This window comes from Gracilinanus agilis, chromosome 1 (assembly GCF_016433145.1).
Source record: "Gracilinanus agilis isolate LMUSP501 chromosome 1, AgileGrace, whole genome shotgun sequence".
In the NCBI taxonomy this organism is placed as follows: Eukaryota; Metazoa; Chordata; class Mammalia; order Didelphimorphia; family Didelphidae; genus Gracilinanus; species Gracilinanus agilis.
The window spans coordinates 607986206-608001919 of record NC_058130.1 but is presented as its reverse complement, the minus strand read 5'-3'; the positions used below and the strand labels follow the sequence as shown (position 1 = coordinate 608001919).

Genomic DNA, 15714 nt, shown 5'->3' with positions numbered 1-15714 from the left:
AATGTTTGTAAAACTGCTTATGTTTAAAAATCTTTCCAGGATCCAATATCACTTTTTCTTAGACTTCAATGAATGTAAATGTAATACTAATTATATTTTTAAAATCCATTTTATTTCTCTCTTTTAAAAAAAATTTGTTCAGCTGCTTCATTGTCGCCTTAACATGCTACAACAGGTCAAAAATCATGAATCCCAGAAAAAAAAAATAATCCCCCAAACCTTGGATTTCTAAATAAGTACCATGAGCCACATGAAGAACTAAGAGGGAAGATTTAAACCCCACTAAACAAGAGGTAAACGAAATCACCAGATAAATAAAAAAGGTTTAAAACAGACTCACCATATTTACAATTCCCATTAAATTACACATAAATAAATATATACAGACATGAACACTGATTCCCTTATAGAGTAACTGCAAATTGTGTTGTCATAAAACGTTCAAGTTGGTCGCTTTACCTTGGAGAGGAAGAAGTTCTATAACTGAAGACATGACATGGAACTGCATGGATTTTGTGTTCAAGTTTATTCACAATACTGATAAAAATGTCATTATCCTTTTTGCCTTTTTTTTTAATATGGCTACAATCTTAACTGAAGTAATGTAAGGGGAGGTGGTGATTCAGTCCCATGAAGCTCATAGAATTTTTTTTTTTTAATTTTTTAACAGTTCTTTTTTTTTTTAGAAAAAAAGTTCTTTCTTTTTATTTATTTTTTTTCTGTTGGTTTACTTAAAAAAAAAGTTCACAAACTCAGACAGAACTTTTCTTTGCTGGCTCCACCGCCTGTTCTGTTCTCTTAGGCTCCAAACGGGGTCGAGGGAGTGTTGATGATGAAGGGGGAGGAGGCAGAGAGGGACTATGAGTCAGGGCTGGTAGACAGAAGAGGAGAGCATTCCTGCAGACTCAGAGAACAGAGTGGGCAGCAGTTGATCGCTGATTCCAGAGCTGTAGCCCGCCAGGTGATGGTGGTGGTGGGTGATGAAGGAGAGGATGGGTGCAGAAGAGAAAGGAAATGGGAAGAGGTGAAAAGATGAAGCAGTGTGGAGCTGAGGAGAGGGAAGGAAGGAAATCCTCACTTTCGGTGTTTCTCCTCTTTGTCACCACTTTTGGCGCTGTTGTCTGTGTGGCTGTTGGGATTGTTGCTGAGGTACATTTTGTCCATGGCCTTGAGTGCCTCGGTGAGATAGTTCTGCAGGGCAGTGACTGCTGCGCACACTGCCGGGCTGCCGAAGCCATGAGAGATGAGGTTGAAGTGGGTCAGGCAGCTCTGAATGCCTGGCTCTAAGATAGGATTGGGCCTTGAGTTCCCCAGGGGAGATCGGTCCTGAGCCAGCAGGTCGGTGAACTCTTTACAGATCTGTCTGAAGCACAAGTGGAGCAGAGAGAGGGGGGAGAAAGAGAGAGGGAGAGAAAGAGAAATGAACCATTGCTGTCAGCAGCAGCAAGAGGGGGAACTTTTCTCCCTGCTAGATTATATAACCACCTGGAACACAGAACTGGGTTTCCCTGCCACAAGGCCAAACATGCGGACATGTAGATTATAGTAATTCATATTTTCTACTGGCCATTTAAAGACCTTGGCAGTACTTTCGTGCAGTTCTCAAGGGCCCTATACAGGCAAATATCTCCCACTTCACCTAAATTATTCACCCCACTCTTCACCTTCCTCTCACAAAAACCTGCATTGACCATTTCCCCCCCTCATACTTTCATGCCTCAGACATACATCTTGGACACTCATAGGCACATATGTTCATACATACTCCTGGAAGGAGGCCAAAGAAGAGGGGAATGATCAGCAATAGAAAAATATCTTTCAATATAATCTACCTATCTGGCCTCACAGTCAAAAACAAGATAGTATATCCCCACTGGGGTATACAGTTCCCCCTATAGACACTTGGCCCACCATGGGTTTCTGGGTTAAATCTTCTACCCTTTGTGGAGTCCCCTTCAGTGAGTTGAACTTTGCAAGAAAGCTAATACTTTAGGTTTGTTTCTTGTTCATTTTTTTTCTGACCGAAAGAACGGGATACAGAAAAGACAGTTGAGAATGACCTATCTAGGACAAGTACAATGTTCATTTTATCCTTATGCTACTTTCCCCCTAAAAACTACAAAAAGAAGGCTGAGATATTTTCAAAGGGAGAGTGGGTGAGGTTGAGGGTGTGTACACAAGCATACATGTGTGTGCATGTGTTGAAAGGTGAAAGGAGAGGAAAGAGACTAAAGTTTCAAACTGGGACATTCAAAACAGAAAAGTCAGGTTGGTAGTACTTGCAGAGAAAAAACCCTCCCTGCCTAATTGAAAGGAAAACCTTGCCCTTTCTCTTAAACTCTATCTCAAAGGTTTCTCAATGTGCTGATGGGAAACTGGGAGGAGGGAAAGAGAAGGGGGTACAAGGAAAAGATGTAGCAGGATGAATAAAGGATAAATGCAAAGGGCTGGCTATCTACTGGCTTAGGCTATCCATATTTTCCCCTATCACAACCTCCATCTAGTAGTAACTCCAGCTTTCTTTGCAACCTTCCTCCAACTTCTACCCTCTGGCTCTGTGCCCTTTGGTGACATCTCTATTGTTAATTAAGGTCAATTAAATAAGCCTTTTAATTTCCAGAAAACATCATATCAACCATTTTCTTTGTAACATACACCTGGAAAAGCCTATTTAGCCCTGCCAGAAACAAATCCTGCCTGAATTTTGATGGAGGTGTTATTTGGGCCATTTTGAAACCCCTACCATAAATCCCTTGTAGCCTAAAACATCTGAGATCATGGGAAAAGGGTAGAGGAAATGTTGAGGAAAGAGGGCAGCAGGCAGAAGGGAGGCAGACAAGCCTGGGGAGAAGGTGAAAGGCTGGGACTAGGAAAAGGAGCAGGACTGAAATGGGCCAGCATCTGGTTTGTGTATTTCATGGGCCAGAATGAGCTCCATGTCTTTGGAAAATGCCTCCTTGAGAGACAGAAACTGATATATATCAGTCCAAAGGCAAGCTTATTTCCCCTTTAAGGATTTGGTCCTGATCTTTTAAAACAATATAGCCACTGAAATATAAAATCATCTACTATCAAATCCCACATTAAGGAAAAACTACTAAAGGGCTGGAGGAAGGAGAGGAAAGAATGGGAAAGGATGCAAACTGAACCTTACTTTTTCCAATATAACAGATGGTACTTTGGCAATCTACAAAATAGTTTAGCTACTTGACAAGAAAAGGAATGGAGGCTAAATTAGGGAAGAAAAAAAGGTTTTTCCTCTCAAATGCAGATACACCAACACTACTGAGGGAAATGTCTTACTTTGTAGCTAGAAGCATGTTTTTTCTTGTCACTTGCTCATTGGGATCGGAATGTTGTCGGTTGAGAAATTCAGCTACTGCTTTGGCAGGGAATTCAGTTTCACACACGTACCCAAAATCCCTGGCTAGGTGCACTGCTTCTCCTGGCAGAAGGTAGGAAAGACAGAGAAGTGGGAGGATGTAGAGAAATATGGGATCAATACACAGATACACAACTAGGGGAATAATTGAATTCTCCCTTTTCCCATTTTCCCTTTAAAAAAAAAAAGCCAGGCAAACCCAAAACTTGGAATAAATTGTTGTTTTAAGTATTTTATTTTTCTTCACTAGGACTAAAGTAAATGCCCATTGTCTAACAAAGGCATAAATACATAAATGTCATAAATATCCCTGCCCTCTCTCCCTTCTTTCTAGATTGACTGTTTCCTTGACACTGTTAAAAATGTTTCTTTTATAACAAGCATACCCATAAATACATTAAAGAATAATATTCATAATTATTCCTGAAGCTTTTCTGAAAAGAACTAAGCATTTAAAATTTACCTTGATAGTATTTAATCATCTGTTCACCACCACCACCCCCAAACGATTAACCAGGAGAATTTTAGGGTCACTCTACTGAGTCTGTCTGTTTTGTTGATTTTCAAATCTTTGGTTTTAATTTCCTGAACCAGTTGGTTTTTACTGCAGGGCTTCCTGCCATTAGCTCCAGCTCCGGAAGAACGCATGCGCCAATTAGAGCTTCAAAGCCCAGCTCAGCGGAGCTTGTTTCCATAAAATGGAGCAGATCATAAACAATAACAGTATTCTAGAAACTCCCTCACTGTTACAGGGCTCAAGCCCCTAACACTTACTCTCAGGCTAAAAATTAGGCATCACTATCAGTCTATCTGCAGATCAGCCCCTTACTGGTAAGAGTGGTGGGTATTGTGTAAACTACAACATAGGCCTATGGTATAGGACAATAGTTAGGATTACTGTAACAAAATTAGTGGATTTGGTCATTACACTTCTCTAAATCTGTACTTTTAAACTTTAAGAAAGTTACCTGCCTCCAAAATAAATATTCTTAAATACATCCAATAAATGGAACTATAATCTCTTTGAAAATACAAGGATTTCCCTGTTTCTGACCACTGCCACTCCAATCTACAAAAAATGTAAAAAAGATTTGATCACTCTAAATATAACTGTTAATTTTTAATCTGCATGACATTTAAGTACCTTTAATTTTTCCCCCTTTGAACTTGAAACATTTACAACAGTACACAAAGGAAATAAAAGCAAGCTACAAATTCATTCCAACATAATCAAACTTAAGAAAACTAGAACCTACAAAAAGAGATGTAGTCAATGGTAAGAACATCTGCTCTCCCAAGCTATGATAAGGTAGTGTCAGGAAGTTTTTGCTCTTATTTTTTTAAGAATGAACATTAAGGGGATCACTTCAACAGTGCCTATATTTCCTTTGTCTTTTCATATTTAAATCAACAAAAAGTCTAAAATAGTTCAAATATATATTCATATATATATTTTTTTATTTTTCCCCCCTTCGGGAGAGCACAATGAAGTGATAGAGGGGCATGTTAAGAAAACCAGAACCAAAAAGGGAGTGCAATTCTGAGCTTTCAGGACAGTCTTAAATCATGACTTAGGTCAAGGATTCCCATATTAAGTCAGGAAGCAATGGTCACGCATTTCTCAAATGCAGATGTCAGAATAACTTAAATGATTTACTTCTGAGTTCTTTAAAGGGGACAGTCACTCTAACTTTAAGAGTCTGAAGTTCCTGAAATTTCAAGTTATTTTAGGTCACATGAGGATTAAGAGTTGAAATTGTGTGGTGAAGATATGAAGAGGGTCAGAGTAAAGGAGATTATCCAACATTTTATTGTCACATAAAAGATACATAATATTTCGGACTAACCAAATTGGTTCAGAAATGAAGTTATACAACAGAAAGCATCACTAAAAGAATATTTTCCCTGACAAATAAAGCAACCTCCACCTAATCCAGGAGTGGAGGTACTTACCCTCCACTAGAGATGTGAGCAAGGTGACATTGGCTGCCTTACGTCTTCCAGCAGGAAGGTTTAATCCTATTTTGTCCAATTTTTCTCTTAAAGATCTTCCTCCATTTTTAGACTTTGCCCTGTTTCAGAGACACAAAATAAGAATTTAGGATGATGTGTCTATTGCTAAGCATCACATCTTCCTAAATTATTTTGAAAGATGCCTAATGAGAAGGGTGAAGGAGTGAACCACATAAGAAATTACACTGAAAGAACAAATTTGATGATATATATTCAGAGATTCATTCTACAAATCCATAAAGGGTAGGAGGAGAGCAACAAAACAAATGCCCACCAAACAGCCAACTTCCAACATTTTAAGTAATTTTATAGTTGGAATTATGTTTTACTTGTTGCTATGATAATAATAGTAGTAACATATAATAGCTGACATTTATATATCGCTTTGAGGTTTGTGAAACACTTTACATACATTATCTCATTTGATCTAACCAAATCCCAGTGGAGTCTTTAAATTGTCTTTGCAAGTTCCACTGTAGGGTTATTCACACAGTGGCCAAAGTTATCATCATTCTTTTTTTCTTTCCATAGCTCTAGCCCCAATGGGAAATTCATTTCACCAACTGTTTACATGGCATGTCACAGGCCTAGTTACAAATCAAAAAAAAAAAAAAAAAAAAGAAAAAAGAAAATGAACCTTAAAGAATTTCATTACAATGGGTGGGTGGGGCAATATTAAATAGATGTCTAAATAAACTATCATGCACAGAACCGAGTTGAGATAAATTGTTTAAATGAATCACCATATTAATTAATTTCAGATTTTATTCCCTACCCAAGTGCTCTTTAATTGTGTGGATTAGATTATGCTCCCCTAGGTAAACAGTCCCCAATTTAGGGGTGGGCAAAGAGAAGAGAGGAGGAAGAAAAAAGGAAAGGGAAAGGATGATGTATCTGGAAGCAGATAAAACAGAAAAAGAAAAAAAAACAAATAAATGCAGAGAAAAATTGATGGACTGATTATCTAACTGCTTGTTTTAAAACGTTAGAAAATACAATGCCGTCTATATTTTAGGTATAGGATATAGCTCTCAACTCAGTTTTGTAGGCCCATGCTTATCCATTTTTTAAAATGGATTTGGAAAGTCACTGGGTTTATTTCTTATAAAGGGTAGAAGGGGAAAGAAAAGCAGGGAAAAAATGAAAGCATTTCCCTCAGGTTCTTCAGCAGGAGAGCAATTATTTCAGGGTTCAAGTAGAGCTGGAGGCGGGGAAAGGGCTGTTGGGGTAGTAAAACAAATCTAGAGAACTGTCCATAAGAAACCACTTCAGAGCCGGGAAGCTCCGGTAGAATTAGGAGTGACGAGAAGAGATGGGGTGGACTCCAGTGGGGGAAGCCCATCGGAAGTTAAAAAGGCATGCGTGCTCGGGCCAAGGGAAAACGGCCATGCAGCAGAAAGATTTTTAGGAGCCGAATTTGCACCAGTGGCTGTGACTAATGCGAAGGGGAAAGAAGAAACCTAGAGTGAGAGCGCGTGCCCGCGTCAGGACCAGCGCACCAGCGCCCCGGCGCGAGGCCGGTGGTGGAGTAGGGAGGGGGGTGGACGCAGGCGCAATCTGCTTTTCCCCGCCCTCCTCCCCATTCCGTCCTCCTCTCCCCGCCTCTTTCTTCCCAGGGCGGGGAGAGAAAAGGGGAGGAGTTGGGGAATGAGGGGGTGTGGGGAGGAGGTAAAGCGCCGCCACTCCGGCGCAGGCGCAGCGTGCTTCCCGAAGGTTAAGCCAAGCCGGGCTGGGCCGGGTCGGGCCTCACCTCCGAAGCACTCCGCCCAACAACGACGCGTTGAGACACTCGGGAGGCGAGAGGCGTCGCTGCACTTCCGCCACCGTGACCTTGTACTTCGAAGTGGAGCTGAGGAGCGAGAGGCGACCCGGAACTGAACAGAAGACCTCGTTGGGGTTCACGACGCCACCGAAGAGGTTGTCCTTGTTAATGGGGATGGCGGAGACGGCGTTGCTGTTGGACTTGGACAGGGACACGGGGCCTGCGGAGACAGATACGGGGAGGCTGCGGGTGGGCGCCAGGGCCACCCAGGACTCCCCCAAAACGGGCGAGTGAACACATCCTCACCGCCCCCACCCCAAGCAGCCCTGGAGCCTGCGTCCTCCCTAGCCCTGGCTCCCCACCTCTACCTCTCTCTTCTGCTTTCTCTCATCTCTCTACCTTCCCTATAATACCCTTCCTTTCTCTTTCTCTCGTCTTCTCCCCTTTTCCCTTCGCTTTCTTAATTTCCTTTAGTTTTTTCACCATTTCTCTCCTTTCTTTTCTGTTTTCTGCCCTTCCTTCCTTTTTTCCTCCTTCCCTCACTTCTTTCCCCTCTCACCTTTAACCCTTATTTCCCTCTCCCATAGACCCCTCGTCCCTTCTCTAACGCTTACCTATTCTCTTAACATCTTTAAAGTTATATGAACATTCTTGTTTCTCTTATAACATTTTGGGGGGGTCTTGTCCCCCCCCCCGGCCCCACCCCCATCTCACTCACTATCTCAGGTTCCCTTCACTCTAAACTGTCACTCAATAGACCGGTCAGGGGCTCATCCCAGAAATATGCAAAAAAAAAAAAAAAAGCGGAGCTAGGTGGTTACATAAGCTCTTCATATAAGCTGGGTGAAATAATGAGCTTTTCATTAAAAAAAAAAAAAAAAAACAGGGCTAGGTCGTATATAAGTTCTTCATACAAGCAGAGCTAGGTGCTATCCAAGCTCTTGTACTGAGCTTCAACCAGTCTCCTTAATGCCAAATCCATTTGGTGGGTTTTAATTGGGGGGTGGGGTGGGGAGAGAAGGTTGAGGACTTTGTAGCAAAAGAAAAATTTAAACAGAAGCACTAATTTAGGATTGGAGGGAAAAGTGTGTGTGAAGGGTACACATATCAGCTGATCAGCAGTTATGCTTGGTTTGGTTTTGAAGGAGCCTGGGGCTTTTGGGGTGGAGGAATCCTTTCAGGATCTTTTAGAGCTGAGGAGGGAGGGTTCAAAGAGGATTTAGGAGAATTGATGGAGAGTCCTGTGGGCTGAAACTAGGACTGTAGGTGAACTTTGGAGTTAAAAGTAACAGCACTACTTCTAAAAGGCATATTCAGTTCTACATCCATTATACTTTCCTCTTTGATAAAATAGGTGCTTTCCTGGGTTTCAGTTTTTTAAATGTTAAACATTAAGTGGCCAAGTTTTAGGCCCTGTACATCTGAGGGCTTGTAGAGAAATATTGGTGAATCAGCCTTCGTTAGAACACATTCAAAACGTTTTATTTTGGAAAATTTAAACTACCCAGCAGACAAAGTAGATTTACTAGGGATTGGGGGGGAAGTTGTGTTCTTCTTACTTAAAAATATAACACATACACACCCTTCGTTTGTAAACTATTGTTGGAGTAAATTCAAAGACAGTGGAAAGTATATTGGCCAGTTTCATTTCTCAATGCAAATAATTCAAATATACTCAAAACTATTTAAATACAATATACTTTGTATTTAAAATTCCACAAGGAGAAATCAAATTATATACATATGTAAGTAGGCTCATACTGTATAATATTGCTGTTCTGTTATGTTCTTTAGTACGAATATTCTAAATGTATGGGGGGGGCTTTAGGTTTTGGATAGATCACTAGTGACATTAATAGCTCTGGGGAGGCTAATAGAGACAATAGGAGTTAAACGAACTCTGGAGATTACTAATAAAAGAGCCAATTATCATGTCGACTTGGAAAGAGCATCTCTTAAGATTTATCCCTTGCACATCTAATTTGACGTGACAAAGGCTTCACAGACACAAAAATGAAACTTTAAACTAGCTATCTGTGTACTGATTAGGTTTAGAAATGAGAACAGTTTTATATAGAATCATCCTCTGGTGATGCAAAGAATTCTGAACTAACTGCCAACAGAACATAAGAACTATTGCTACCTAGAGCAATAACAAATAAATTTAATCCAGTCAACTTTATTTGTACTAAGTAAAATGCAAATTACAAACTCAAGCAAATTGTTTTACACCTTTCTATCTAGTACATATTTTTAAAACTAGTTAAAATCTTTGGAAGAAGGTAAAATTTAAGCTCAAAACCAAACTTCTTTGCACCTAATTTACAGAGTAACAGAAGGTTTATTTAAAAGTCTTTAAACTATAGGACACGAAATTGAAAAACAGGAAAGCCATTTTGTTTGAGGAAAGCCATATGACATTTTTCACTATTATCCTTATTTCAGTATGAAATTTGTCTACCATTGCATCATTGGTTTCTTTACATCCTTGGGATTTTAGTTGCATTCATCTAATGAAATTAACTGAATTATGAAATCTCTGGAAAAAGTGAGATGCCACTACACAATCAACAAATAATTTGCCATATGTCAAAAAGTTCAAAACACCAACCAACCAAAACGTAAATCCTGCAAACATTACTAGCAGATAGAAGGCTGATGGTTTCAATATTGCTGGCCATTGCCTATTTACTACCCTTCAAGTCTTTAGGAAATCCTTGAGAGAGAGAAATAAATAAAGATCTGCAAGTTCTTTTAAATAGTACCCAGCCTGTAAGGACATGCTCGGAATGCAGAAGGAAATGGCTTACCTTTCTTAATTACAGTTTGATCTGGGATGTTAATACCGGGGTCTTCTACATGCTGCAACAAAAGGATACGGAGGGATTTAAATGTATAATCATAACAAAAGGAAACGAATGTACGGGGATGGTGGGGGGAGGGGAGGTTGTAGAAATGAAATTTCCCCTGCTATATAATGACATTTATATATAAACATCTCATGTTGGCTTATTGGAATTTTCAGCTTTTCAATCAAGAGGCTTCAGAGCAGACTCATGGCCAAACCTTCCTGCCCCTAACAAACACTCCACGTCTAAATATATTCTATCTTTGGAAATAAAACCTAGATATTTTATCATTGACAAAGTGCAATTTAACCCTTAAATTGAATCTCACTTAAGTTTGGCGCCTCATCATCTTTCCTCCTCTCCCCCACCCCCACCCCCACCCATTTTAAGATTCAAGTATGCAGACTAACTACAGCTAGGCTTCTAGCTGCTAGAAAGCTAGAAAAACACAATGGAAAGTAGCCGGGGAAGTAACTAGGAATCGGTGAAAATCATTTGGAATCATTTTAGGTGGTGCGATTAACAGCTAACGCATATTCACACCTTCCCTTTGGAAAATCAAAAAGACTTACCGAGGCCCCTCTGCCTGAACTGAATAACAAGAATATAAAGATAATAAAAGACGCTTACATTCCTGTTGTCCAGGCTCAGGTTTGGTTTGGCTTTTTTACAAATGGATTTTTTGTGTGGTGAAGTCAAAACGTGATTAGAAAGTAAAATGAAATCATGTTTTCTAATTCAGAAACTGACAGGCAATATAATGTCTGGCTGTGTTTACAAATTAGCACCAGTGCTGCTGAGATAGAAGATTTCGCAATCGTTACCAAACACAGGCATTACCATTTAAAAAACTATTACTTCCTTCTCTAGTCTTTGTCCAACAATAATACTGATTCAAACATTTTCCATTCTGTCTTGGATTTATGCTCCTGTTAATTGTGCCTGATCTCAATGATTCCGGGTGGATGGTACTAAGTTGCTTTATTACAGGTTTTATTATACTCAATGCTCTCATTTGTAACTTGCCTAAAGTGCTTCTGGATTTAAGTATAATTAAATTGAGAAATGTTCAGAAATGACTACTGCTGCAGTTCTTGTGTTTTAACTATATGGGGAAATATGATCCCTTTATGCATGCACCCTAAACCCATAAAGTAAATGTAGTGTGGCATAATACTTTTATTTGTGTTATTTCTAGACATATTCTATACAGGGAGAATTGTTAAGTTTAAAATCCCACTGAGATATTTATGATTAATTTTAACCATCTACTTGATTTTTTAAAATATTAAGTAGTTGAAGAATGGGAAAACTGAAACCGATCCCTTTCCTGACCTAGATTTCTTCAAAATAAACTTTTTTTAAAAGGGGTAGAGGAGTGATAGGTTTTCTTATTTTTATTTGATCTCTGTCAATTTCTCCTTACCAACCATTTTCACCAGAGTACCTCAATATTACAGATGTGTTCCAGCTACTACTCGATTTTCAAAAAAGTAGAGCAATTATAATTCATAGGAATTCCATAAGCATGGACTATGGTTTTGCCATTTGAATATTTCTAAGAAGTGGTCTAGGTAAAGGATTCAAGAGACTATTTTAGGGCATGATGATTATGACTCCCAATTTTATAAATTTAAAGCTCATTTAATTAAAGCATTCCCTCTGTGGACTATTTTGTTTCAGGAAGAAACTGCAAAATATCACCCTGAATCTTTTCTTCTTTTATATATACATTAATATATACCTATAGAATGTATCCAAAACATCTTTTGGGACCCATATATATGACATGTATGTGTAAACTCACACACCGTGTGTGCGTGTCTGGGTAACATCAACCCCCCACTTTGAAAAAGTGTCTGTTTGCCATGTAAAGCTACTAAACACAATTATTTCAATGGGTAGCTTGGTCAAATAAAAACTATAATAAAATTTCTGCATTGTTTAATATGTAACTTACCCAGGGTTTAAAAATGACCAAGAAAGCAGGTAAGTTTATCTGACTTATCAGCCTTGCAGTATGGGGCTATAATCATTAAATTGTCAATGGACATGTTGCTGCAATATTTGATATAGTAATTTGGGATAGCATTTTAGCAAAAATCACATCCAGAAACATTTCTTCTGAAAAGCGTGAGTTTTGCAGGAGCTGCTTGCAGCTTTAATAAAATTATTCGCATACTCATTCTATTTTCCTAGAAGTTGGGAGGGAACCATAAATACACATTTAGAGTAGCAATGATTGTTTAAATTTCTTAAGATATTTTCAAATTAACAATAGCTTGGTTTACATTGTAAATAACAAATGTGTTAATGCCAGGCTTAATTAGAAATTATTTAAAACTACATTGATAACTGAATTAGAAATAAAATAAGGGATTCCCCAATAGTCTCAAAACAATTTAATATAAAGTATAGCAAGTCTTGATAGACTTTGATAACCCAGCTAATGATTTATGAGGTCACTAGCACTCCCAGTAAAAGATAAGGCAGCATTTTAATATACCTCTGGTCTGATCTGCCACATCCTTTGCTTTAACCATGATAGCTTGTGGATATGGTCCCGTATTTTACAACTTTTTAATTTCACCACTATGTAGGTAACCAGGAAGAACTGTTTTCCTTCGAATGCCACTTTCACCCACTTTTTTGTTTAGCTTTGAAGGGCATTTAATGAGCTCTCTCAGTTGTTTAATGTTTTTTTTCCCCAAGACAGTGAGAAATCCCCAAAGCAAGGCCTTGTGATAGTATTATATACTCTTCCAATCCTAATAGCTTATTGTCATTGGGAAGGGAGAGATTGCTAATGATGACTCTAATTTGATTTATTTATATGTTAGTGGAAATGTTAATGTATGCATTGTTTGTGGGGAGCAGCAGGAACCTATTGTTCTAGGTGGAGAACTCTCAGACACTTTTTTGTTTTGTTTTGTTTTCCAAGTGGATCCTAGTTTTGACCAAAAAGGAGAAAAATCACCAACACTATGGTTTTGCTACAACATCAACCATTCTATTTAGCCTCAGATAACTCTTCTCTACTTTGAAGGGAATGAGACTGAGGAGGGCATAAATTCCTTCTTCCTCCCAACCTTCACTTCAGTATGGCTCTACTTTGCACGGAAACTACCGTTTAATTAAGGAAGGGGTAGGGAGTTAGGGGGTAGAGAAGACATCTTTCTTACCGGTACATCTTCTATTGCATGAGGTATTGAATGGATCGGAATGTCTCCTAGTCCTGAGCTGAGCCCATGGGGTCCGTGCAGTAGATCCTCATGTCGCCGATAATCCCTTCGAGGGTCCAAGCCCGATAACTGATGGGGTAACCCCCGGTGTGTGTGTAACAGCCCAGCTTCCTGGCTTTGTCTCTGTCCCGGCCAGCCTGGGTGTTGTGGCTGAGGTTGGGCGTGAAGGGGGTTCAGGCTATAAGGATCATTAACGTGGGAATAAGGATCTTGAGACTGGGGGTAGATGGGCTGGTAAGGAGGGGGGAAGTAAGGAGGCTGGAAATCTGCGTTGGGTGTGTGGGAGAGTGGCGGGGCACTCGTGTAAGGTGACTGACCGACTGTACCCAACTGGGGTAACCGGGCAGTCCCATTGCTGGTGCCATCGTGACGGTCCTAGGGAGAGGGAGAAAGAAGAAAGGAGGGAAAACAGGACAGATATAAAATCTGAGTTGCTTATAGTAAATCGGTTATGTTATAGCCTACTCATAAAACTTCCAGGCTCTCAGTTCTCGATTTCTCTAAGCCGCCGGAACAGCGTTTTGAGATTCTCTGTAACTTTGTTGATTTCGGGGGAAAGCCTCCACAGTGAAAGGGGCATTTTCAAAATTCAAAAGAAATTTTGGTATAAACTAGAGGATGAAGAATGCACGCCTCGATATTACCATAGAAAAGGCTAGGAAGGTGTCTTCTAAATTTGAGAGTTCAAATGCCGCACCAAACCTCCCTTAAGCAAAATAAAAAGTCCTAGATATTAAACAGCAGAACCATTTCCTCCTGCTGCCCTGGAATCTAACTAGAGCCATTTTATTGTTTAACTATTCGATTTATTTAGAGGAACAAGAATATAATTATCGTTTCATGATTATTTAAATAGAAACATCTCTCAAACCAGCTGTAATGAAAACCCAAGTTTAAATGACCAGTTTAAAAAACGTTTAACTAGGGGTGAAGACGACTTCTTTCCTTTAGCTGGGTAGGTAGATAATAGACGAGGGGGAAAAAAATGAAAAACGATGTAAAAGGAAAAGATGAATTCATTTCTGATTTTTAAGAGAGGTACATCTTGGTTTATAGCTTTCCCCTCACTCCCTCTCCCTTTAAGGACAAATGAAATGACTGGTTTTCCGCTTTACCATCGAAATTGAGTATCTCTCAAAATAGCAGTACATGGTTGATTCTATGGAATTCAGTATCCTATGAAGTTCAGATGCTTGGAAACAGGAGCAAAGTCTACAGATGGTCGGTAGTACATCAGGATAGGTTTTTAAGTGTCTAAGGATAAAGACTAGACTCTTGGAAACATCTCTGTAACAAGTGAAAACGTAGGGAAATGAAGACGAATATGGCAAGAACAAGCCTTTTGATCATTGGCTTGAAGCGGTAGGTAGGTAAATGGGGGAGGGGGGAAGGAGAGTGGGGAGGGACAATACATAAGACTTAAGGATGGAAAAGAGGGGAAAAAAGGGAAAATGAAAAATGAAAAGGAGAGAGGGAGAAGGAAAGAGAGAGAGTGTGTGTGTGTGCGTGTGTGTATGTGAAAAATGCCCTTTCTGGAACCCTGATCGTGAAACCCAAAGTCCAACAACATCCACGACACTAATATTCTAAAGAGAATTCCCGAGGAGAGAGGGGTTAAAAAACAACAACCAAAGCAAAACAAAACTCACCATCGCTGAAAAACTGTGTACTAACATCTGCGAAGTCTGGGTTAACGATTCAGGGCAGAAAAAAAAAAAAATCAAGAGAAAAGTGACCGACTGCACATACACACACACACCCAACACAAAAGAGAAGCGAAGGAGCCCCAGTTCTATACTATGACTACAAAGTCACAACGCCGGAGACTCTGGAGAACAAGAAAAGCACGACTATAATCCATCAGAACTTGAACCAATTCGTGCTGGTGCCCTTCATTGGACGTTGAAAACTCGATCTCTATCCTGTAGTGATAGTATAATTCAAAGTTCTTTAAAAAAAAAAAAAGTGTGTATGTGCTTGTTTCTTAATCCTTTTCTCTCTCTCTTTTCTCCTTCTTTGACTTAGCGGCTGCTTCACTTGAGCTTCTAATAACAGAGATCGACTGCTTTCCTTGAGACTCCTAATAGCAGATATTCATGACTATTAATATTACACGAATACTTAATAAGGGAAGAATGGCTGGAAATCGAGCGTGAAGCGAAGAGGCAACTCAAGGCAGAGTCTGTTCTAAATGACGTCCATTGAATGAAGAATCAGTGTATCTAATCAGAGATGGGGAGAGGGAGAGCTAGAGACAAAAAGAGAGAGCAAGCGAGAGGGGGACATGCCGTGGCGTCTGACGAATCACAGGGAAGGGGCAACATTTTAAAAGGTTGCAGGACATGCAAAAGTGAAAGAGAAAGAGAGAGAGAGAGGAAGACAGAGGGACAGAAGAGAGAGGAGAGGAAAGAGGAAAGAGAGAGAGAGAGAGAGAGAGAGAGAGAGAGAGAGAGAGAGAGAGAGAGA

General features: G+C 39.7%; 1 protein-coding gene across 3 annotated transcripts in view; it reads right to left on the bottom strand.

Moving 5' to 3' along the window:
• Nucleotides 1-510: 510 nt before the first annotated feature.
• Nucleotides 511-15714, bottom strand: part of TFAP2A (transcription factor AP-2 alpha) — a 20544-nt gene continuing 5340 nt past the window's right edge. Inside the window, exons 1-7 of one of the 3 annotated variants that reach the window (XM_044667776.1) lie at nt 14898-15023; nt 13189-13623; nt 9968-10019; nt 7146-7377; nt 5336-5454; nt 3304-3445; nt 511-1363 (exon numbers count right to left, since the gene is read on the bottom strand). In XM_044667776.1, the coding sequence (XP_044523711.1) occupies nt 1075-1363; nt 3304-3445; nt 5336-5454; nt 7146-7377; nt 9968-10019; nt 13189-13623; nt 14898-14924 (1296 nt within the window). In that variant the 5' untranslated portion in view covers nt 14925-15023 and the 3' untranslated portion in view covers nt 511-1074. Of the gene's footprint in view, nt 1364-3303; nt 3446-5335; nt 5455-7145; nt 7378-9967; nt 10020-13188; nt 13624-14363; nt 14422-14897; nt 15024-15714 lie in introns of those variants that run through there. The other 2 variants (XM_044667768.1, XM_044667759.1) reach the window with 2 other exon arrangements.